Source organism: Eublepharis macularius, chromosome 12 (genome assembly GCF_028583425.1).
Source record: "Eublepharis macularius isolate TG4126 chromosome 12, MPM_Emac_v1.0, whole genome shotgun sequence".
Lineage (NCBI taxonomy): Eukaryota > Metazoa > Chordata > Lepidosauria > Squamata > Eublepharidae > Eublepharis > Eublepharis macularius.
The window spans coordinates 32,900,659-32,924,740 of NC_072801.1; the positions used below are offsets into that span (position 1 = coordinate 32,900,659).

Sequence of the window (24,082 nt, forward strand, 5' to 3'; positions counted from 1 at the left end):
TACAAGGTCTCAACCTGAGTATTGGCCCTCCAGGGCAACTGATGTACCTCTGTGCTCAACAGGATTCTGGACTAGTTGGACCCTCCCTGGTCTGATCTTCTGTCCTTATGGCTTGGGTCTGGCCAGAAGCTGGGCAGGACCAAACAGGGATTAACTGATTATTTATGTGAACAGCTTCGAGCTCTTAACTGAAGAGAAGCGGTATAAAAATCGAATAAATCAATAAACAGATTCCAGACATTTCCTATGGCGATGATCAGAACAACAGTCAAGTCAGAAACCACATGTCTGAAACCAGAGCTAATTTGGAGCCGTGTCTTTTATCACAAAAATATCCAATTTATTCGGCACGGGCATAATGCCCAATCACACCTTCTGATATGAACAGCACTACATTCATTTTCACTGCATGTGAGATTTATATCACAGCTACTGTTGCCATTTTTGGAATTCCTCTTTGCCAAAAGATTGAAAGAGGGTCACTCCTGCAGCAAAAAGGTTTAGGCAGATGAGAACAAGGCAGATTGTAGAAGTGATAGGTTGGATGGAAAATATGGATATAAAAGTATCATATGCTAAAGAAAATACTGTTTGTAAGCACGATATAATGTAGTCTACTGGGTTATTTTAGGGAAATGAGCAATTGGTTCTTACTGTGAACAGGGCCACAAACCTCACTGTAAGCAGTAACCGTCTTTGTCCGGGGCACCATAATGGATTCCAAAAAAGGGCATGTATTTTACGGTGCAAAGAGGCAAGACAAAGATCACAGACCTCCATCAATATGTAAAAGGTAAATTGTGTGGAAGCACAGCTGGGATTTGGATTGAGGCAGCGCAGGAAGGGATGGGGGCATTTAACCCTTCACGCTCACTCAGTTTCTCCAACTGAAACCAGGTTCTCCATGCTGTTCGTAGCGTTCTAAAGGGGAAAAGGTGGGCTTTTAAACTGAGAAGGATGTTAATACAAGGAGAATCCCAGTGGAAGTGCTGGATTAGGTCTCATCCAGGGGCTCAACACTATCCGCCTATCAGGCTTTGTTCAGTTTCCTCATTCATTAATAGTTTTGCATGACCCACACTGTATGGATGTTCATTCATTCTGCTTATCCTGTCTCCCACTGTACTTTCCTTGATAAGATCTGATTTTATGTTACTCCTACTCTGCCCATCTTCAACAGTCAGGAATGGTCCCCATCTACTCTGAATTAATTGATTTCTTTTTGGTTGTTTTTCTTCAAACCAGCCTGTCTCTGTTAACATCCCCCAACGCCAACTTTTGTGTTGCCTGTAAATTTAAGTATAAATATTCCTATTATGAATGTAGCCTTCATGCATCTGATGGTGTTCTGATTCATGAAATCTAATGCTAGAATAATTTTTATTACTCTTTAAAGTGCCATTGGATTTGTATGATTTTGGAAACTTTCTGATGTTAAGCTCAGCTTAACTGATTAAGTTTTAGTTTAGCTTAATTAATTTCGTTGATTTTATTGTATGCATTTGGTCTTTGATCTGCTTTGAACACTGTATTTGAAAAAGCAGAACACAAATATTTTATAGAAATAAAACTACAAAGTCCTTGCTATAAAAGCACCAAACGGTCAAGCTATTCTATGGGCTCCAGCTGAAATCGCAGGGTGTCTGTTAACAGAAGTTGACTGCAGCACCGTTGGCCTGCAGTGGTCAATGGTCGAGCAGCCAACCATCAATGGCCAAAACCTCAGCTTATGAACTACGGTTCAACACCTGCCCCTTAGACCCGTACCATGCCATGCAATCATTTTGTTCCAGTTGTTCTGAAGCAGAACTTCACCAGGAACAGGGATGCAAGAGATATTTTGCCTAAATGCCCCTGCAACCCTTTGCAAGACAGACTGCTTGAGAGATGGCACTACTTTGCTAAGATGCTTGTGAGAGATGGCACTACTTTGCTGTGTACAAAGCCACCAGATGATCTGGTGAGGCTTATGGTACCACAGACAGCATGCCGTCAGGACACAGAGCCTGCAGACCGTTCATGCTGTGGAGCTGGGAAGTCCTGAGTTCTAAGCTGCAATCCATCTTAGCAGCATGTACTTTGGCAACACACAAGCACCTTCTGAGTCCAGCTTCCCAGACTGGCCACCTGAATGGTAACGCGGGTTTGGCATCCTGCGTATCCTGGACCACAGGAAACATGGCTCCCCCTTTGATGTTTCCCTTCCCACTGGCAGTACTGGCTACTCACCGCAGGCCGTGGCAGCTGGACAGGGCTGCGAAAGAGTTTGCCTCCCCACGGAGAGCCCCCTGATAGTAGCAGTGTTCACCGGCTCCCTGAAACAGAGCAGAGACAGGCCACAGTGAGTGTGAGCTTTCCTTGTGCTGCTCAAGGGCATACAGTCAGAATGGCCCAACCAGGTCCAGTGAAGCCTTATCCTGGCACCTGCTAAAGGGGAGGCACCAGCACCCTCGGCCCAGGGCTAAATCCTGCCCTAGAGAGGTACCACAAGCAAGGAGCCCTCTAGGTTGGGCTTGAGGATCCTTGGCAATGGTTACTTTCCTGAAAGACAAGTGCTGGAGCCCAAACATACCTAGAAGATGCGTTATTGTCCTTGGCCGGACCCCTGAAGCAAGGGTGTGCCTGGTAGTGGGTGAAATGCCCTTTCTACATGCTCAGAAGCCTTCTGCTTATTATTGCCAGGCTTCTCTATAGAACACGGGATGGGATTCAGGGCTAAGCCTGTGTGCAAAGGCTAAATCATTCCTTTGTAGTCTCCAAGGTTGGGGTTTTGCACTCTGGTTTGAACGCAGGCTTTAACCTATAGAGCCTCAAAAGGATTGGAGAGGGCCCTTTAACAGAGAGAGGAGCCTTTTACCAGTCGCTGATGTGAGACTGCTCTTCATTAAAAACTCCCTCCCTCCTCATCAAGACAGGCAGTCCCAGCCCAGCCTGTGGTGCTGTAGCAGCCATGGTGGCATGACTTTCCACTGGTGAATCTCCAGATATTCAGGCCAATCTGTGAGATACACGAGTGTATCTCTGAATACACCAGTGTAACTTGGCATTTCTCCAACATGGTGCTTCATCGTCATTCTAACTGGGGCTTAGGCTGGGCTGTTACCGTCCATATTGTCTGCAGCCCTTAGAGAGCCAGTGCGGTGCAGGAGTTAAAGTGCTGGACTAGATCTGGGAGACCCAGATTCGAATCCCTGCTCTGCCATCAAAGCTCAAGGTGACTGACCTTGAGTCAGTCACATGATCTCAGCTTAATCCACCTCACAGGGTGGTTCTAAGGTTAAAATGGAGGAGGGGAGAATGATGTAAGGCACTTTGGGTCCCCGCTGGGGATAAAGTCAAAGTATAAATGAAGTAAATAAGCAAATAAACAAATTTTCTTGCCGAGCATGGTTTTGGGGAACAGAAGTCAAGTTAGCTGAAGTTTTGTACTTCAAAACTGGCAAGAGTTTCCATTGTTTTTAGATGGAGGGAAGATTTTGTTCTTGATGTTCATTCATTCCCACCCCACACCCATCTGTTAATGCCTGTTCTGGCTCCACGAATGAAGGAGATGCTTGCTAAGAAAGAACTGGCCATTCTTTAGCTCTATAGTGCCATCAGTATGCTTCAAAGAATAACCCCAGCTGAAAGGCAGAATCCTGCCCCGAGGAGCTTGCAAGTTCAGTTTCAACAGCAGGGGATACAATGAAGGGAAGGGAGGAAGGTGGGAGAGAAGGGTTAGAAGTGCTCCAGGAATATGTGCAATTTACTCTCAGTTAGATCTCAGTTCATTTCAGGGGCAAATGTCTTTGCAGGCATTGAAGAGGGATTTGAAGGAAGGGAAAGAAGGAGAGAAACGGTGCCACAACAGTGCTTTGAGAGGGGAGTTTCAAGCATAGGGGCAGGGTGGGGTTGCTGAAGAGAGCAAGAGCTCTTCTGGTGGCGGAGGATAGCAGAGATGGAGAAGTAAAGGATGAGGTCAGGGGCATCTGGGTAGGACAAGATAGCAAGAGAGGGAGAAGCCATGCTGTGGAGCACTTGGAAGGGTGATTGTATGGGATGTGGAAAGCAACAGGAGGACAGGGAAAGGGCCCATTAATGGTATGTTGCTAACCCAAGCAAGCTACACTCATTGGCTTCTGGCTCTGACCCAGCTGGCAGAAGCCCAGAAGGGGAGGTCAGCTGCTTGGAAAGCCTGGCCCGAGAACTGTCCCTGTTAAGAAGAGGTGCTACATTGCCAGTGATGAGCAAGGTGAAGGATGTTAGTGACAAAATTCTGGATCAACCTTAGAGGCCTGAGGAGCAGCTGCAGAAGGGCCCCAAAGATGCAGCAGCTGAGGTGAGAGAGAGTCCGAGCAAGGACCAAGCCTTGAGTGGAGGGGGTGGGATTTTGCACTACTGTGGTATAAGAAGTTGTTGCTGCAGGCAAGAGAAAGGGATCAAGTCACGCCTGGATGCTGACGATGCCCCAACAGAGAGTGATGAAGATGGATGGAGGACGCCACCACCATCCAATCCAGCCAGTCGGCCCACAAAGGAAGTACGCACTGGAGGCACCCAATCATGCGATACACACAAAATTGCTCCATGGCTGGGCATTCCTCCTCTCTTCTCCTGACACCATTTTTTCATGCACCACTTCACAGGTGTGCCTGCTGTTCCTCCTCTGTACAGGCTGGTGCTCCAGGTTGCTGCAGTACGCGAAGCAAAGAAGCAACACTCCCCTCCCCGCCCTCCTCCTGCCTATTTATAGAAGACTGTGTGGTTCAGGTTAGCTTAGGTAGGGAAGAGTGAAGCCGGGGCTCATTGCAAAGCAGGGAGGGGGCAAGACAGGCCCCAAAGGATCTGGTTGAAGCTGCTTGGGCTGGGCCTGGGAGAGTGCGCAGGTCTGGCCACTTAGCAAGCACTTAGCATTATTGATGCTCTATATGAGAAGCTGCCTTTTGCACAAGTTCCCAGCTTGCCAGCGGGCTATTTCTAGAGCGCCCATTCATTCTTTTCTACTCAGTCTCTGCAAGCCCCCTCTTCCACTTGCAACTGCAGATAACCAGAGGCCTTCCTCTCTACCCTGACAGCCCTTTCCATACTTACAGGGGCATCAGAAGAGCGATCCAGTGTTGGATAGCAGTTAAGAGTGTTGGTCTAGGACCAGAGAGATCTGGGCTGAAATCTATACTTGCCATGAAACTTGGGTCAGTCATTCTATTTCAACCCAACCTACCTCACAGGGTTGTGAGGATAAAATGGGGGAGGGGAGAACCAAGAATGCTCCTCTGAGCTTCTTGGAGGAAGAGTGAGATAAAAACGTGATAATAAATGATGATTGTAGGGCACAAAGAAGTAATGTGAAAAGAAACATGCTAGCATTCCCCCTGCCTGGAAGTTAAATTCTCTGGCCTAAAAGCTCAGGGCCTCTGGCCTTTCGTTTTGGGAGCTGCCTTCAGTTACTCACTCTGGGCATGATGGGGGTGGGGAGACTTAGCATAGCTCCAAAGCGTTATTCAGAATAGTCTTCCTCCCCTTACCGTGGTATGGCTCATATTTCTGTCTTGTCCAAAATGACGCTCCACATATTGCGAGGACAGCAGGTGGCTGGTGAGAGAAGGAATGGGAGTGGTAAAGGGGGTGGGTAGAAGGAAAGAAACACAAACATATGCACAGATGTGTGGGGCCACATTCCCAGCCTTCCTCTCTCCCACCCTTTTCTTACAAAATCAAAGTTTCTCTACTACTCTCCTCACGTGCCTCTTCCTGTCCCCATTCACCTTTCCCCACTGCTCAGGATAACGTCTAGCATTCGGTTTCTCCTTGGCATGTTTGTAGAGCCTTCCAGTACAGTCTACATCAAATGCAAGGCCCAATCTCATCCCCAATTCTGAATCCACACAAGGGAGCTCTCCTCTAACTTCAGCTTTCCCAACAGGGTGGCCAGCTCCACATTAGGAAATTCCTGGAGATTTGAGGGTGGAGTCTGGGAAGCAGAGCGACCTCAGTGGGATATAATACCATAGAGTTCATGCTCCAAAGCAGCCATTCTTTAGTGGAACTGATCTCTGTAGCCTGGAAATCAGTTATAATTCTGGGAGATCAGATCTCCAGGCTGCACCCACAAGTTGGCCACCAACCTTTTCAGTCCTTTTCAGTCCTGGCCCCAGCCTGGTGGAACGCTCTGTCAATGGAGACCCGGGCCCAGCGGGACATATTATCGTTCTGCCGGGCCTGTAAGACAGAGCTGTTCCGCCAGGCGTTCGGTGGTTGAAGGGGGCGGTGCCATGTCGGCCTCCCACCTTTGGGGTGGGGGAGGGTTCTCCCCACCAATGCACTTGGTTAATTTATTTCATTATTGTTTTGTATATTGATTTTAGTATTGTTGTTTTTTGTTTTTATCGATTTTAAACTGTTCACCGCCCGGAGCCCCTGGGATGGGCGGTATATAAATTGAAATATAAATAAATAAAAACCTCCCAAGATGCAAAGTAACACTTCTGGGCCTCACCCAGGGTGGCCTTTGAACAGACATAGAAAGTTCAGGTTGGGGGATGGATGAGTTAATTTAACTCAGCCTTTGAGATATAAAATTACTTCCTCGGCAACTCTAATTTAGGGGTAACAAGGTCCTATGCGCTCTTTCCAGATGTCTAAAGGCTGGTTGGTGAAAATGGAAATGTACTCTGTGCATGCCTAACAGGCATTCTTTTGTTATTATCTGATATATTCCAAGATTGAATCCCAGCACTCAAAACAGGCATTCCCTAGGTATCAGGGCAGCTGCTCACCAGAGCAAAAGCAGGCACAGCAAGGCATGAAATAAAATCACCAGACACTCTGGTTAATCACACCGTCTCTGGTTACGACCCAAGACTCAGCAGCCACCTCGTTTTACAGGTAACCGTGTGCCTTGAGTTTAATTTACTTGTCGGGGAGAGGGGAGACAGAAATGGCTCTGGAGGCCCCATTAAATATTCAAGGACACTCACTTAATGCCATTGTTCAGAGGGGGAAGAGGGACTCCACCACCTCCCACAGTCAGACATACTCACACATAACTGTTGACTGCCATGAAAAAATGGCATACATGGATTATGGAATATCGAATCAGCACACAAAACCTCAGACAGTTTCACAAGACACCCTATCATCTATGCACACATTGCCACTTATACAGACTCATGCAATATTTGCACGTGTATTATCACACCACGTCTCCTAAAAATGCTCATCTTACAAATCTGAACATGGTGTCATGCACACAATCACAGCCTCTTTCACTTAGTCTTACACATGCATGCGCACAGAGGCACACACAAAGGCATACATTCTGCCACACGTGTAAAATCAATTAGCACAATCACATGCATAAATCCTCATGAACGCTGGCAAAAATACAACCACACAAAAGTTATCATAGCCACTAAACTTTATGCACTGTGCTTTACATGCCTACATCTACACACATGATCACATACGTATGTCAATCATTTGTGCATTAAGTCAGTTTGTGTCTAAGGTGGAGGGTATAATGTGAAGACTCTACCTGTTGAACCTGTTTCCATTGGTAGGACTCAGCTCTAGAATATATGTGAAGTATCAAGACCAGAGAGCCTCTTAACATGGGCAGGATGATATTCCCACACTGCTGAGCAACCACAGCCTGTCAGAAAGTCTCCAGGATTAAGGAGCCAAAGGTACAGATTCTGGCCAGCCTCACCTTCTGTCCTTGGAGAATTAAGCACTGATTGTCCTCTTAAATATCTTCTGGTTGTTTCAGACTAATATCAGGAGCCACCAACATAGTAAAAGAGTTGCACAGAACTATGCTGGAACCCAGTCCCCTTCTGGGACACGCACAAGCTACCATCTACAACCGCTTTACTCCTAAACAGCCCCCATCAATAAACATAGAGGAATTCATGTGCAGTAGCTCCTCTCTTGCATAATCTCATAATAAAAACTTTATCAGACAAATGTATGCAACTCCTTCATGTAATCACACAGACACCCCCCACGCCTTTGTGGCATGCCAATGGGAACAGAAAAGCAGCCAGCAAACACTCACCCCCCCCCCCCCGTCGCTCCCTCTCCTTGTCACATTCAGCTGCAGTTATGTGCCAACATTATGTACACACAAGCACACACTAACTTGCAGCCTTGCACGCCCCCACATGAAGTCTGCCAGTACACACCACCTCACACATCCGCACAGGACAGGAGGTGAAAACCCTCCCACAGGACTTCTGCTGCAGAGACAAAGTGGTGCATGTGGAATTGGAGTGCCAGTTTTTTCCATGTTCAGTTTCTGAAAACAAGTCAGTGCATTCTGTCAGCGCCTGCATTCCCATAACAACTTCAGAGGTAACTTCCAGAAACAGAGCTGCACGGGTATTTCAGGAAGTTAATTTTCGAACAAGGAGCAAGGCTTGCCATAACCTCTGACCCGGAAAGTCCTGCACCACCGTCTCAGTTGCAGTGTGCAGTGGTTGGTTATTGTTATGCAATGAGGAGAGTGAAGTATTCTGTGTTTGCTCAGAGGCACTCTCACTTCTATTATTCATTCTCAAAGCTCAGACTTCAGCATCAGAATTAATCGGCAGCATCGAATCAAAATCCATCTGACCCCTGAATTTTCTTTTCTCATCTGAGAACGGCAGTGAGAAACTTATGAATGCCTGGGAGTTTTGCAGGTATGACTCTGACAACACTGTCTCACATAGTTTATAATAATAATAACTGTGCTTATACACCGCTCTTCTAGACAGATTAGTGCCTCGCCCAGAGAGGTGAACAAGTTAGTGTTATTATTATCCCCACAATACAGCTGGGGAGCTGGGGTTGAGAGGAGTGGCTTATCCAAGGCCACCTACTGAGCTCATGGCAGTAGTGGGCTTCGAACCAGTAGAGTGTTGGGCCGTTTCCAGATGGCTTACCTTCTGCCGCTCCATGCCGCAACGTCGCGGCTCATCCTGGGGCGAATGCGAAATATCGCGCGAGTTTTGTGCGACATTGCGCAAAACTCGCACGAGAAAACGCAATATTTCGCGTTTTCCCCGGCACAAGCCGCGACGTTGCGGCATGGAGCGGCAGAAGGTAAGCCATCTGGAAACGGCCCTGATTCGCAGCCGAACCACTTAACCACTGTGCTACAGTTTATGCCAGGATTTGCTCCTCAGGGCCAAAACTTGAGGTGCAGCTACAAGCTCTATGCACAAGTACCCAATTCTTTTCTGTTACAAAACAAAAATAAAAACAAAAACAGTTCCTGGGATTCCAATTCAACTTAGCATCACAGTGAAGGGGGGTGGGGTAAGCATCCCCCAGAACCGCTGACCTGATCTGAAACAGCCCCACAGAGGTTAATGGGAAAACCTCATGCAGCAGCCCCAATTCAAATAGAGAAACTGTGCGCCTGCTTTTTTAATGTAGAAAAAGGGTTCAGGAGCCTGTCAGGAAACTACCTGTGTGGAATTTATCTACTCCCCCAAACCTTTTTTAAAAGCCTCTCATTTGGCAGCCACCCCTACAACTTGTGGCAACAAATTCTGTAAGTTTACGTTTCATTGTGCAAAGCAGGGCTTTCTTACATCTGTCCTGAATCGTGTGTGTGTGTGTGTGTGTGTGTGTGTGTGTGTGTGTGTGTGTGTGAGAGAGAGAGAGAGAGAGAGAGAGAGAGAGAAGAGAGAGAGTCTCTAGTCACTCTCTCTACCCTGTGATCATTTCAGTTTCCCTCCTCTGCATCTTTTCTGTCTGTTTCATAACCAATTTGAGATGGGAAAACCACAACCAAATATAACAGTCTAATGGTGGCCACATCAAAGATTGCATAATGAAACTAGGATATTCACTTCACCAACTTGTGGTCCCTTTCCTTGCAATTCAGCTGTCCTTGTTTTGCCCCTCATTCGGTGTTTACAGGGAGCATCAAAGCTCCCTTTCCTGGATAGTAAAGCTAGTTTACGAAAGAGATCTCGAAGTCCTTCTGGCACTAAAAAGGGGGGGGGGGGCATTCCAGACTAAGAGCCAAGCCACAGGCTGAGCATGGTGACATGGAACTCCTCCTGGACTGTCCTATGTCAGACTGCTGGAGGGGAAAATGCTGCATGAAACCTGTCTTCTACCATTGGTCCCTCCACCCCAGCACCATGTACTTTGATTGGCTGCTGTTCTCCAAGGTCTTGGTCAGACGTGCCTTTCCTAGACCTGGTGCCAAATTGACTTGCAAGTCAGCCTGAGAGACCAGAGACTGAACCTGGGACTTTCTCCGAATGTTCCACCTAAAAGACGTTCCCTGCACATGGAAACTAGTGGGCGAAGAAAAACATGTCTATAGTCTTATCTCAGGGCTGGCCCATTCATTAGGCACACCTAGGCAATTGCCTAGGGGCCAAGCTAGAAGTGACAAATTACACTTGAATGGCAAGTGAACAGACTCACATGTATTCCTCCCTGTTCATTTGCACTCTACTTGCACTCCACTCGGTCACTCGAGGAATACATGTGAGTCTGTTCACTTGCCACTCAAGTGCAATTCATCACTTCTAGCTTGGCCCTCGGATGCCAGAAATGGAAGGGTACCAATACCAGACTTATACCCCCCCCCCACGCCTGCCTGTAGCCTTGGGGTCTGCCATAGCAAGTGGCAGCTTGAGGTGCTGCCTCCTGCAGCAAACCTGCTTCTTCCCTCCCTCCCTCCCTCCTTCAGGGATGGGCCCTTTTCTTCCCTCCCCCCTCTGTAGGGTGGCAGGGCGATGGGTGGGCCAGGAAGTGGGGCTCTTTCGCCCATTACTTTTATCTCCCAACCTGTTCCCAACATCCAAGCCACATCCAAGGCCCCAGTGAATGTGGTGTGTTGGGGGGGGGGGTCCCTATGGTGCAAGGATGGGGGGCAGCAAAGCCAGTTGGTGAGGGTACCCCAAATCCCTTGGGCCAGCCCTATCTTCTCTGTAATGCAATACACACGTTTCCACATGTGTTTTTAAATATGGAGGGTCCTGCCATCCTCCCACCTGGATGCTGAAGTGGTGCACAGTCCTCCAAGAGCTCTGCACACCTGCAGCTCCAGGCCTTCTCTCCATCTGGCTGGGATGGATCTACAGACCTCCATTTATATATAATGCCACAGAGTTGTGGGGTTCTGCCCAGCCAATGCCGAACCCTCCTTTCCCAGTGATGCTCCCACATCTCAGCTTAAAGGACCACACACATCCCGAATACCTACTGGTTGAGTTCAAGGTCCAGGGTGAAGGTGGATCCAAAGGCATGGATGAGGAAAGTCACTTGGGCCAAGTGCATCACCTGCAGAGGACAAAGACAGACAGAGGAGGGTCAGGGGGGATCCATTCAGGGACATTTGGTTGAGTGTGAAGGAGAAATCATCCCTGGCATTGGTTTTCTCTACAAACTAATGCCTTTGTGTACATTTCACCCTTCTCATCTGAGCCTCTCACAGCCCTCCCCTCAGCTCCCCCATCAATTACACTGTAATCTCTTTGGGAAAGAGACCTATATTTCCTGTAACAGTCCTGTCAATAACAATCACAACAATAGTGCTTGTATACCGCTCTTCTAGACAAATTAATGCCCCACTCAGAGCAGTGGACAAAGTCAGTGTTATTATTATCCTCAGCTAGTGCTGAGAGGAGTGGCCACCTATTAAACTCATGGCAGTAGTGAGATTCAAACCAGCAGAGTGCTGATTCACAGCCCAACCACAGAACCACTATGCTACAGCAGCTCTCAAGTGTCTTACACACAGATGGTGCTGAACACTAATACATTACACACAAAACATACACAGTATTTGTTCACAACCTCCTTTATATTCTGGATTAATTAATCCAGACTAGCCACCTACTCTCGAAAATGCATGTTTAAATGCATGCAGCATGACTTCTGTACACCCCCAAGAGACACACAATGCCACTCCTGCCATGCTGAAAAAAAAGTGAACCATGAACAGAGGGCATGACTTCCAGGCCATGTGGCGCCTTGGTACCTCTAATTTTAGAAAAGAAGTAATGGGAACCCCTTGGCAACACTGGTTTCCTGGGAGCATGCCAGCCCCATGGCCAAGCTGGTCTGGGCAATGATCTAAGCAGAGCAGCCTTGGCAGGGGACAGGCACTACTAGCTGAAATTCTAGGCCAGCTGTGTAACAATGGAGTTGATTAATATAGGGGGACAGAGTGGAAGAGCAGGTAAGTACAAATGCCCCATCTGTCAAACACACCGATGTGGAACACAGGTTGGGCATCTGGGTCTTGGGAGCAGCTGGGAAACAGAACAACGTGTGTGTGTGTGTGAGTTGGCACTGCCATTGACCAGCTGCAAGAGTTAACAGACATACACACACCAATGAAAATGCAGAATTAGAGAGATGGTATCATTTCCAGTGATGTATGCAAAATCTTACATAGGAGCCAGAGAGATTTTCTGGAAGGCAGATAACAGGAGAAACCTGCTTCCTGTCTTCTACCACAATGCAACCCAAATTCTTGCTGCAGGTCCAGCTCTTTAGGCATCTAGGTTTTTTGCATATGTCTGGCCTACCTGTATCACTGTGTGGCTTCTCATGGGCATGCATCTGACTTACTGTTTTTAAGAATTGAATAATGAGTGATCCAATTTAACCAACTCCTGTTTATGTACAACTTCATGTATATTGCAAAGAGGTAGCTGCATCAGTCGAGTTTTTGCCACCTGCTTTCAAGACAGATCCTGGAGAAGGTGTTGATAGCATGCTGTTTGTTTTTTCTAGCGCCCCCCCCCAACAATTACAAGTACTTATCCTTCATTTCAACTAAGGATGGGGGGAAGGAGGTTAACCCAAAGATTTTAGACTGGAAGGTCTTGAGATGGGGGTTGAAGGAAGAGAGGTAGATGGCACTCACAGAGACTGGACAGCAGAGCCATCTAGGCCTATACCATGGTGTTCAAGAATTCATAATATGTGTTTCCGTGTAATAATATTTTCTGCCACATGTGAATTGACACTGCGGTTCGCAGTTAACGTGTCCAAAGTCATTTAAAAATGCTGCAAGTTTCTGGATTTCACAGTGCCTCTTTTCTGTTAAGAAAAAAGTAGTCTTCTGAGAATGCAGCTCTCCTTTTGTTTAGCCTTGTATGAGGTTGGTCTCGGACAAATCAACCTTCTACCTTCCCCTCAGAACTTTGGGTGTTTGTCAGCAGTCTGTTGCTGATGCCTTCCCCTTCAACAGTGTTGGCCTGTCTTTGGCTTCATAGAGTCTTTAAACATCATGGTTTCAGTATCATAGTCACAGTAAAACTTCTTAGGTAAGAATGATTGATGGAAATTACAGCCTGAAATCCAAATCCAAGCCTGATTTGAGGGTGAAAGATCTTTTATGTGTTTGGTTTGATATTATTTTAATGATCTAGTGTGTATATATATATGTACTTTTTCCTATAATTTTTGTACTCTTTAGCACATACAATTAAACACATTTTCATAGTATATTCAGTATGCTAGTTATTATTTCTTTTTAAGTCTTACCTGGTTATCTTCACACTACCTGATTATATTTTTGTTCTATTTCATGTAAAAAAAAAGACTAATTATAGTCAAACTAGACAAGAGACAGGGAGAGATCCATGACTTGAGGGTTTTAAAAATTTTTAAAAAGCTGCTGGGAGGGAAGTTAGCCCTGTTCTCTCCCTTGCGCTGTTTTCCCAATATTAAAAAAAAACCCTCTTATGAAGCTGCTGCTGAGGAAAACATTAGGGCTGTGCACCGGAAAAAGTGCAGTTTGTTTTTGGTTTCATTCATTTTTAATGTTTTCTCTTTGTCCATTGGTTTCAATGAGAAATCAAGTCCCCCATAACCTTCCCCGACCCAACTGGGATGCAATTTTCATGAGCTGTACGCTTCATCCAAGGGATCCTCCTTCCCAAATTTCAGGGAGGTAGGGGGAAGGGTCCCTGTTTCATAGGCTATCCATATTCTCATTTGCAAAGTGGGCACAGAGAATACAGGCGTGTATTTCCCCTCTTTTCTCAGGATCCTTGATGGGGGAGCTTATTTTTAAACAAAACAGAGGCCGTTTCCACACTGCTTACTGGCCACGGAACAGCGCACTGCAGAACATTGCGGACCTCGGCGCAATGTTCCGTGGCCGGTGAGCAGTGTGGAAACGGCCAGAGTAAATGGAAACTAAACCCTGCTTTTGTGTCCCAGCCTTGCTTAGCTGGTTGCCTCATTTTTCTCTCAACCTGCCTGAATTCCAGGATTATTATGCCATTAAAGGTCCTGATTGAATGAGTGAATTCTAGGATTAGAGCAGGTTGCAAGAAAACACTGGAATCGATCAACAAACCAGAGGATATAAGATGACTGGGGAGGAGGAAGTGCCGAGTTCCGCTCCCTCATCCACATGCACAACTTATGTGTTTCATTTACTCTAAATGCAGATGTATCCTAAACTTTAGGACATCTTAGAAGGGTAGCCACCACAAGTTCTTCTAAGACAGAGTTCCCAGCAACCAAAACTCAGGGTAAGAATGCACGAAGTAAAAAATACTCCTGAGAATATACAAAGTGCCTTTTCCTCACCTGCTAAATGCAACCCACCATCTCCACATACCTCTGTGTGTTTCGGATTCTAAATATACTCTTCAAAAAAAATTAACTCCGTGTTTGTGTGTGAATGTGTATCCCTCTAAAATGCAAACTGTAATGTCTGGGGAAATTACTATCAGGAGATAAAGACATACATATTCATATCCCACTTCGTAAGTCCTTAAAGTTGCCTGACCAGATTAAACCAAAAGGTCTACATATCCCAGCATTCCGTTTCCAACCAATGCCTTCTGAGGATCACAGAATGCGCATGGAGCCCACTGTTTGTCCCGAGCATCTGGTACTCAGAGATATACTGCTTCTGAACATGGAGATTCCAATTTGCTATCATGGCTAATTCGGCTGACAAATCTGTCCTCTATCAACTTGTCTAATCCTTGTTTTAAGCCTTCTCAATGAGCAGACATTAACATCACATGCTGATGAATTTCAGTTAATGATATGCCTTGTGAAGGACTTTCTCTTGTCAGTCCAGAATTTAATGCCAATACAATTATTGCATATGTTTTTCAGGATCCAAGTCCCATCATTTAAAATTTATACTTTCTGTCAGGAAAATGTAATAGCAGTTTGGCTGAGAGAATAACCTTATATAGCACTGGTATGAGCCTGAAGGACTGCTTCATCCGTACCATTGTGCTAAGAGGATTTTCAGAGGACCTCCTCCAAATGCCCCCTTGTTTGAGACCTCCAAAGGAGACCAGGGTTACAGAGGCAGGCAATGGCAAACCACTTCTGTTAGAGTCAAGCTACACGTGACGCCTTACACAGGTTGGACACTTGTCAGCTTCCCTCAAGTTTTGATGGGAAATGTAGGCATCCTGGTCTTGCAGCTGTAATGGAGAGCCAAGCTGTAAAACCAGGATGCCTACATTTCCCATCAAAACTTGAGGTAAGCTGACAAGTGTCCAACCTGTGTAAGGCGTCACTTGTAGCTTGGCTCTGAGTCTCTTGTTTGGAGAGCACAGGCAGTCAGCCATGAGTTGATGGCACTTTCTACCACCACTGAGAGGGAAAGGGCTTCTCCAGTAGTTGCACTTCAGTCATGAAACTCCATCCTGAGGAAGATCGGCCTGGTGCCTTCTGTGCAAGTTCTGATCTATCTGCTGTACATTCTGCAATGTAACTTTCTTCTTTTTTCTATTCTTGCCCGCCCTGTGCCATGCTGGCTATTGCACTGTTCCTGACCCCGCTGTAAGCTCCTCTTCAGTTTCTGGATTGGTGGTTTTAAATTCTAAATGGGTTTTAATGCATTGAATCCCACATTGGGGCAAGGGAGGCACAGACAAATTGCAAGTAAATCAATAAGATCTAGGGAGAGGCTGTATGCTATTGGCAGGAAGGCTGGATACTAGACAATTGAGCGGGAAGAGGAATCAGAAGCAGAGTGCCTGGAGGAAACCTGGAAGGGTAGGCAGCAGGCTAAAAGCTCCTGGTGCTGGCCCTGGTGCAGATGCTACTGCAGCAAAATGGGCTAATGCAATTCTTGGCTGTACTATAATGAGGAGGAGGCTGGGGTTTAATTATGAAGGTTACTCAAAAGCTGGATCCAGTTCTGGTTTCTCTGCTGCCTGCTCTCTTTCTCCTTTAGGTAGGGAGGAAGAAGAGACAATTTAGAGTGGAGTTACAAGAACATTTCAAGGGCTGAAAAACAAGATTTCCAGGGAGAGACATCAAGAGCTCGATATAGATTTAGCTGCAATCCAAAAGACGGATGAGATGATTTCACTGTTTAAGAGCTTCACAAGGTGAAATTAAGCAAGACTGGAGGGGATACTGCCTGGGAACTGGAGCTGAATGCATTCCAAAGACAAGGCACTGGTTTTTAACTCTCTCTTTGGTGGCTGCATTCATTTATTTCATTTATACTACACCTTTCTACTCCTTGGGGACCCAAAGCAGCTTACATCATTTTTCTCTCCTGCATTTTATCCTCATAATAACCTTTTGAGGTAGGTTAAGCTGAGAGTGTGTTACTGGCCCACAGTCACCCAGCGAGCTTCCGTAGCAGAGTAAGGATTCAAACCTGGGTCTCCCAGAACCTAATCCAGCACTCTAACCACTATACCATACACGGTCTGATGTTTGCTGGATTGCTCCAATTTCCAATCTGCTTACAGGTGGAGGAGGGCTAAAATGAGGCAGAGGAGAAATGAAACAGGAAAAGGAATCTTGTCGCACTTTAAAGATTAACACACTTTTATTCTAGCATGAGCTGTCATATGCATGAGATGGGTCCTCTCATCCCAGACATGCATAAAATAAAGCTATTTTTTAAAAGCTGCAAAGAGTAGGATCCTTCAATCACTTCTTTTTTTCCTCCCAGGGAACTTTGAGAAATGCAGTCCTTTGAGAAGATCTACAGATGTCTAACAGAGAATTCTCAGTGCTCACTCATGAAAAGTACTATTGCCAGGACTTGGGGATAAGTGGGTGATATGCGCCATTACAGTAGTATGAAATTGTTACAAGTGTACTATAGTGTAGATCTGCTCAGACATTGCAGCTGTTTCCACATGGGAACAATACTCCATGTAGTTTTCATTGTCACTGCAAATATAGGGGCATTCACAGTGGCAACACAGCATCCACCCTTTCCTTGCCTCAGCTCCCACTGTTGCCACACCCACATCCCACACCACTGGAGGGCATCTAAAAATGGCAATTAACATATTGCTATAGCATTATAACATTATCTATCTGCTAGGTCCGCTGAATGTCCAGAATTTACATGATATTTTCATTGCAGGAAAATAAGGGGAAAGGCATATCAATAGAAAGGGCTAGATACTTTTTTTTTAAAAAAATGAAAACTGGAAATTCAGAGGAACTAGCAGAAAGATTTAATATAATGCTATAGCAGTATGTCAATTGCCACTTGCTTTTTAAAAGCCCCCAAATTGCCCTACTGTGGCAGAGACCAATAGTGGCCATAGCGGGAGGGCTGATACAAGGGAAAAGGTGCTGATGTGGGCAGGAATTACAAAAACTCACAGCTTCCCATCCCCACGGCACACAAACATGCTTTAATTGAAATGTTTCCAAAAAGATCATACCAAACCAGGTCAGGGAATAACAAACAGGAAACAATGGGATGTGGTGGACAATGAAAGGATGACATAGCGTAGATGTTCCCCCGTCCCCAAAAGCCCCCCTCTCTTTGACTGACAGAGCAAAACATCGAAGCAACCAGAGAGAGATTTCTTTACACAAACTACATTTGGAGGGCTCTTGTTTTTATTCTGGGATGAAAGTTTGGGCTGACCAGATGCAAATGAGATGAAGGCTTCTGTGACTTGCGTTGCTGTGTGTATTTCAGCAAATTCAATTTGCCATGCAAGGGAAGGAAAGCTGTAGTTGTTGAATTCTCTCTTATTAAACAACACAGCAGCTCTAGACCCCTTTGCACCTGGTCAGCTTGATGAAAAGGGCCTTCATACAACCTATGCTCTGTTAGTTGCTTTTAAAAATCAGTCTCAACTAATTTTAGCCTATACAAGCATATCATAATATAGTGTTTAGGATAACCCAGTGAGTAAACAGGACTAGTATGTGACTCGTAACCAAGCCGTTTTGTCTCCTGGTACTCTGTACAAAATTTGAAAAAAATCGAAAGCAAGGGCTTCGGTCTATAGACCCTGGTTCTTCTTTAAAATGAGAACCGTGTCCAGGGCTGCTCATCTTCTGCCAATACAGTACATGCAAAATTAGGGAATCCTTTGAGTATCTAATTTTCAAGTTAAAACAAAAAACAAAGTTCATAGCCCTGATTAAGGCATACACAGACATGGCCAACCAAAGTCTTTCTTGATATGTGGTAAATTTTCTGTATGCAATGCAGCACTACTTCAGGGCCACCAGCTATAGCCTCCGTCCTCAAAATTTCCACTGCTTCTCCTATGCCCCCTACCTTTATTTTATTTATTTACATTATTTATAGTCTGCCTTTCTCACTGAGACTTGAGATGGAATTTGAAGAAGGCACCGGGTTTGAAGACAGCATTTTTTTGAAGCGGCATTTACTTGCTTCTCTAGTAGCAATGTTATAGCCAATATAACCCCAAGGCTTTTAACTATCGTGGTCAACTGAGCCCCATCGAAAGCAAGGAACACAATGTCCTTCAATATCTCCACCTTCCCAACCAGCATCATGTCTGTCCTGTCTGGATTCAGTTTCAGTTTGTACGTTTTTGGCCACGAGATTGCTGCTGTCAGGCAGCGGCTTAAGACCTCTATTGCATCATCAGGGGATTTGGATAGCAAGATATAGTGCTGTCATTCGAATATTGATACACCCAGTTCCGAAGCTACAATGATTTTTCCTAAAGGCTAAGGTTGAATATAGGTTGAATAACATGGGGGATAAAATTGCACCCTGTGGAAGCCCATAAGATAGTTTCCACACTGAAGATAGTTGGTCTCCCACAGCAACCTTCTGAGTCTGTTCCATGAGGAATGATCTAAAGCAGTCCAAGGCATATCCCGATACCTACTTCTGCCCCCAAACATTTTTTAAGATTCTTTGCAAAATGCAAAAACGAAACCAAGCAAAAACTTTCAAACATCCAATACAACATAAAGCATGTCAAAAAGAACAATGCTGCCTGTCCTCTTGCTTGCACAAATATGCATTTCTTAATGGAGTTTAAAAGACAGGTATGATTGATTCAAGCCTATCTAGAAGCTACTCCCTTTTGGCTCCAAAAGCCCTGTGTGCCAATCCCCAAGGCACAAAGGCTGGTTTGTGGTTAATCGGTACGTGCTCAGAGGCACCCTGTTTCCTATGCACAAGGTCAACTCCCTGTCCCTCCTCAACCATCTCTGCTAGAAGGTGCTGCAGGACTTAATCAGGACAACGGAGTATTTCCTACACCCATATGGCACTGGGCACAACTGGGAATTTGAACAGAACGTGGCTTTCCCTGCCTCTCTTATATAATGCAAGCATTTAGTTTTGGATAGGCAACTACCAGGCAGGGAGAGAATGGTAATCTCAAAAGAGAACCTGAAGATTTGGATTCCTACTTCATGCAGGCAGCTGTGTGTTGCACCGGCTCAGGTGGACTGCCATCCTTCCCTTCCCCCGCCCCCCCCCCAGCTAGCAGAACAGCAATTCTACCTTTGCTCCCACCACCGCTGAGTGATTATCTTATTCATTATGGATGAGGTCTTCTGCACGCCTCCCATTTAATCTAGCTTAACACTCTCAAACTCTGAGGACAGATTTTAATGGCATCCATTAAGGGGGCTTGGGAGGGGGAGGAGGGACGTGTGGGCTGGAAGCGTCTATAGAGATGGAAGCCTTGGAACACCAGGGAGAAAAAACACTGAGGGAGCTCTTGTTGTGCTGTAGCAATCGTGTGGTCAGGGCAATCCAGTGGCCAATGATTGCAATAGCACAATATGCAACAAGGAGTGGATGCAGGTTGTATGTGGGATGGATGGGCGATAGTCTCCTGTGAGCAGAGAGTTTCCAGCGCTCAATGTCCTGAGACAAAAGCAGTCCAAGTCAATATCTGCACCAAATAAACGCTTCAAACTGCATTGTATACATCTTTCAACAAAGTGCTTTTATCAGGAGGACTGCTGAGCTCTTTATAGAGGAACTGATGTGGCTCAGCAGTTAGGGATAAGGCATGGCACAGCCTCCTGCCATGCCTTCGTCAGAGGCACAGCCCCTTTTTGGAAAAGCCATACAGACTGCAGGACAGAGAGTTGGGCAAGAACTGGGAAGGCAAGGTTCAAGTCCCAGCACTGCCCTGAGAAGGCTGTAGACAAGCATGTGCCACTGAAATCCAAGCCCAGGTAACATGCAAATACATCCTTGCCTGCTCAAGTTCTGCCCCAGAAAATAATAACACCTCTCTCATATCTGATGCATAATTTTGCTTCTGCTATTAATTTCAAAGGGACATGATGTTTTGCAGACCACCGGCCTCCTTAGCACTTTCTCTGGCTTTCTGCAGGCACTGTCCGCACTGCTTAAGTTATTCTCTGAAGTCATGAGGACTAGAAACCTGTTTTTATAAAAGGTGATCTGTTGCAGATTTGTTTGCATTTGGGTACAGATACTTTAACACAAAACTCAGGCATACCATGAAAAATATGCCAGTATAAAAACAGGGAGAATTCATCCAAGGCCTTTTGTCACCTCAAAGAAAGGTACATTCCTCCCCCAGTAGGACTTGTCCTGACTCCAGCCAAGCCAGTGTCAGCCCAGGAGGAGATGCCAGCCAGTCACCTTCCGTACTATGGACAACTGGAAGACAGCTGAGCTCGCTCAGTGAATCGGTGTCCTTCTGCAGCACTGCACTTTAGGGGTTCAGCCAGAAAAATAGCTCTGTCCGTAAAGAAATTATTGGTCCACTGACACAGATAATTTAATTTATGAGATTCTCTGTCACAAGTGGCTGGGGTGGGCAAGACCCCCGCATGGGGGTAAAAGGATATGATTTAATGGGGTCCAGAGGGGCCAAGCACAGGCTGCAATTCCCATTACCACGAGGGAAAATCTGAGGATAAACTGTCGGATCAGGTCTGAGGATACTTATAGATATTTATTTACTTATTTATAGTCTGTGTTTCTCGGTGAAACTCAAGGCAGATTACACAGAGTAGGTCAATATGATCAACAGCTGGGATAGTCAATAAAAAATACAATAAAGGATTGCAGAAAGTTGGAAACAAGCAGAGATCTGATACAGAGTAGTATAGTATACAGTCCCTATCCCTTTCCAGTGCATCTCTCTGAACCATTTCCTTACAGCCTAGTCCTATTACCTGTGCAAAAAGCTCAACTGAATAACTGAGTTGTGCACAGTTTGCAAGAAACCAGGAGAATGGGAGCTTTCCTTGACCCCTTTCAGCAAGCCATTCCATAAGGTAGGGGCTACCACAGAGAATGCATGTAGGTTTGTCAGTCCCTGCCCCCAGCCTCTGCACTCCTGGCTGGTGGGGGGGGGGAGATGCCGGAAAGCAGCAGTGGGGGGTGAAGTGTGCTCCCATGCGTTCCGGAACATCCTGCATCGTGCTGGGAATGACGTCATTCCTGGAGTGATGCAAAAACACTGGGTCGCACCGGGGATCTGACCAATCCCAAATACTAAATTGGGGGGTGGGGTGGGTATTTTTAAAAATTGGCCTCCAATTTAGTATTTAGGATCAATTTGACCCCAGGTGTGACCCATCACTTCCACATCATGCTGGGAATGACATCATTCCCATAGGATACATGCAAGTTGAGTGTCAGCCCACTATACTTACCCCATAAACTCCCCATCCCCTGCTTTCACCCCTGGGGAGACCTGTGTATGGCAGCTGTTGAGTTTGCCTATGTATAGGGTGGCACTTGCAGAAGGGCCTGCTTAGATGAGTGAAGCTGCTGTGGTTGAACATAGGGAGAGAGGGGGCCCTGGAGATATGAGGGACTAGGGCCATGAAGGATTTAGTAAGCCAGTACCGTGAATTGAGCCCTGTAACTGTTGGGAAGCCAATGGAGGGACTGCAGAATGGGAGCAATACGCATGCTTCATCTAGCTCCTGATAACGGAGCTGTGGCATTTTACACCAACTGGAGTCTGAGCGTTGACTTTGAGGCAAGAACTATGTAGAGTGCATTGCAGTAGTCTAATCTCAATGTTACTGTGGTGTGAATCCCGGTAGCCAGGTCGGCTATGTCAAAGTAGGGGGGCTATTTTCCAGGCTAAACTGAACTTAGACAAGGCATGTTTGCAGCTACATTAACTTACTTCTCTAGCAACTGTGCTGGATTCAGAATAACTCTAGGCTTTTAACTGCGAGTCTGTGAGAGTCAACTGATTGACATCAAAGTGGGGAGCACAATGTCCTTTAATATCTCTGCCTTCCCAGGCAGCATCACTTCCATCTTGTCTGGGTTCAGTCTCAATTTGTTTGCTTTCAGCCATTTGACTGCAGCTGTCAGGCAGAGGCTTAAGACCTCTACTAAGTAGATAACGTGGAAACTTTTTCCCCTTATATTTATTGTCCAGATCTTGGGAGATTTGCTAGAGCCAATCAGATGCTGTGTTAGAGTAGCAATCACAAACAACATGCTGAACTGCTGGGCCTCCTGGATCTGGCATATCAAGAACTAACAGTCCCAACTCTGCTTTTGGCGTAGGTAGGAGGGAATGACACATGGTGGGAAGGGCAAAGCAAAGCACCATAAGAAAGTGGGAGGAAATATTGCTGCTGCTTCTAGTAGGATCTGCAGGCCCAAAATATATATGAACAAGTATCTAATTCACTCACAAACACACATGCTTCTGGCTTCTATGTCTCATGGTGGCTATTAATTAGAGTTGCCAACTCCAAATTGGGAAATTCCTGGAGATTTCAGGGGTGGCTCCTGGAAAGGCAGAGGTTTGGGCAGGGGAGGGACCTCAATGGGGTATAATGCTCTAGAGTCCAGCCTCCAGTGCAGCCATTTTCTCCAAGGGAAGTGATCTCTATGGTCTGGAGATCAGTTTCAATTCTTGGAGAACTCCAGCCATGACCCGGAGCTTGGTGACTCTACTATAAAAACAAATCAGGCAGCCAGAAAATGTAAGGAGGTAAAAGAAAGGGAACAAAAAGAAGCTAAACGACGCCAATCTATCCTACAGTATTCCAAATCAGATGAGGCCTTTCTGCAGTCAGGCAACAGTAAGGTATCGGGGGAAGCAGATGTACAAAACCAAGATGAAAATTATCTCAATATAGAGACTCAGTCTGTGGCACTGGCAACTGATAACAAAGAAAAGCTGTCAGGACATGCATCATGTCACTCCGTTGTAAAACCTGAAGATCGTCAGCACCACCACCACCACATTCAGAAGGTTTACAAAAAGCAGGAAAGAATGAATAGTCCTGCACTATCTGATTCTCTTATTTTCAAAGACCCAGGCTTCTGGCCTGAAAATATTACAGATTCCATCAGTCAAAAAATTGTTCTAGCTGACTTTGAAGAACTGCGGAACTAGCAAGGTCAATGCCAAAAGATGTTGATGGGCATAATTTTCCTGAATTTCTTCAGAACTGCAAGACTTCCAACAGAGGAGACAAAAGACACCAAGAGAATGGCTTGTTTGGAGTGCTACCAAATATGTATTGTATTGTTTTCCATGTCAGCTATTTCCTGAAGGGAGGTATAAACAACATGGTATGCCGGCAAAAAAGGAAGGGTATCACCAATTGTGAAAAAGTGGCATAAACAATACACTAAACTTTCTGAACATGAAAAGAGCATAGAACATAAATCTTGTTACTGCCAATGGAAGCAATTAGGGCAGTCACTGTCATGAAGACATGGAGCAGACAGTGAGATTCAACAATGAATAACAGAAGCTACAAGATAGAAAGAAATATAGGAGATTGTTGGCTGTTACCTTATTCCTTGCTTCAAGAGGTTTAGCATTTCAAGGAGATAATAATCTGATAGGTGACCCACATAATGGTAACTTTCCTGGAATCTCAGATTATACCTTATTATGACAACATCCCTTGTGACCATTTG

At 45.6% G+C, this 24,082-nt stretch overlaps 1 protein-coding gene across 2 annotated transcripts in view; it reads right to left on the reverse strand.

Annotated features, from left to right (window-relative positions):
- The window catches only part of ADAM11 (ADAM metallopeptidase domain 11), a 69,365-nt gene that overhangs the window by 36,457 nt on the left and 8,826 nt on the right, over positions 1 to 24,082 (reverse strand). For both annotated transcript variants that reach the window (XM_054993007.1, XM_054993006.1), the window contains exons 3-5: positions 11,192 to 11,268; positions 5,505 to 5,571; positions 2,230 to 2,315 (exon numbers count right to left, since the gene is read on the reverse strand). In XM_054993007.1, coding sequence (XP_054848982.1) covers positions 2,230 to 2,315; positions 5,505 to 5,571; positions 11,192 to 11,268 — 230 coding nt within the window. The remainder of the gene's footprint in view (positions 1 to 2,229; positions 2,316 to 5,504; positions 5,572 to 11,191; positions 11,269 to 24,082) is intronic.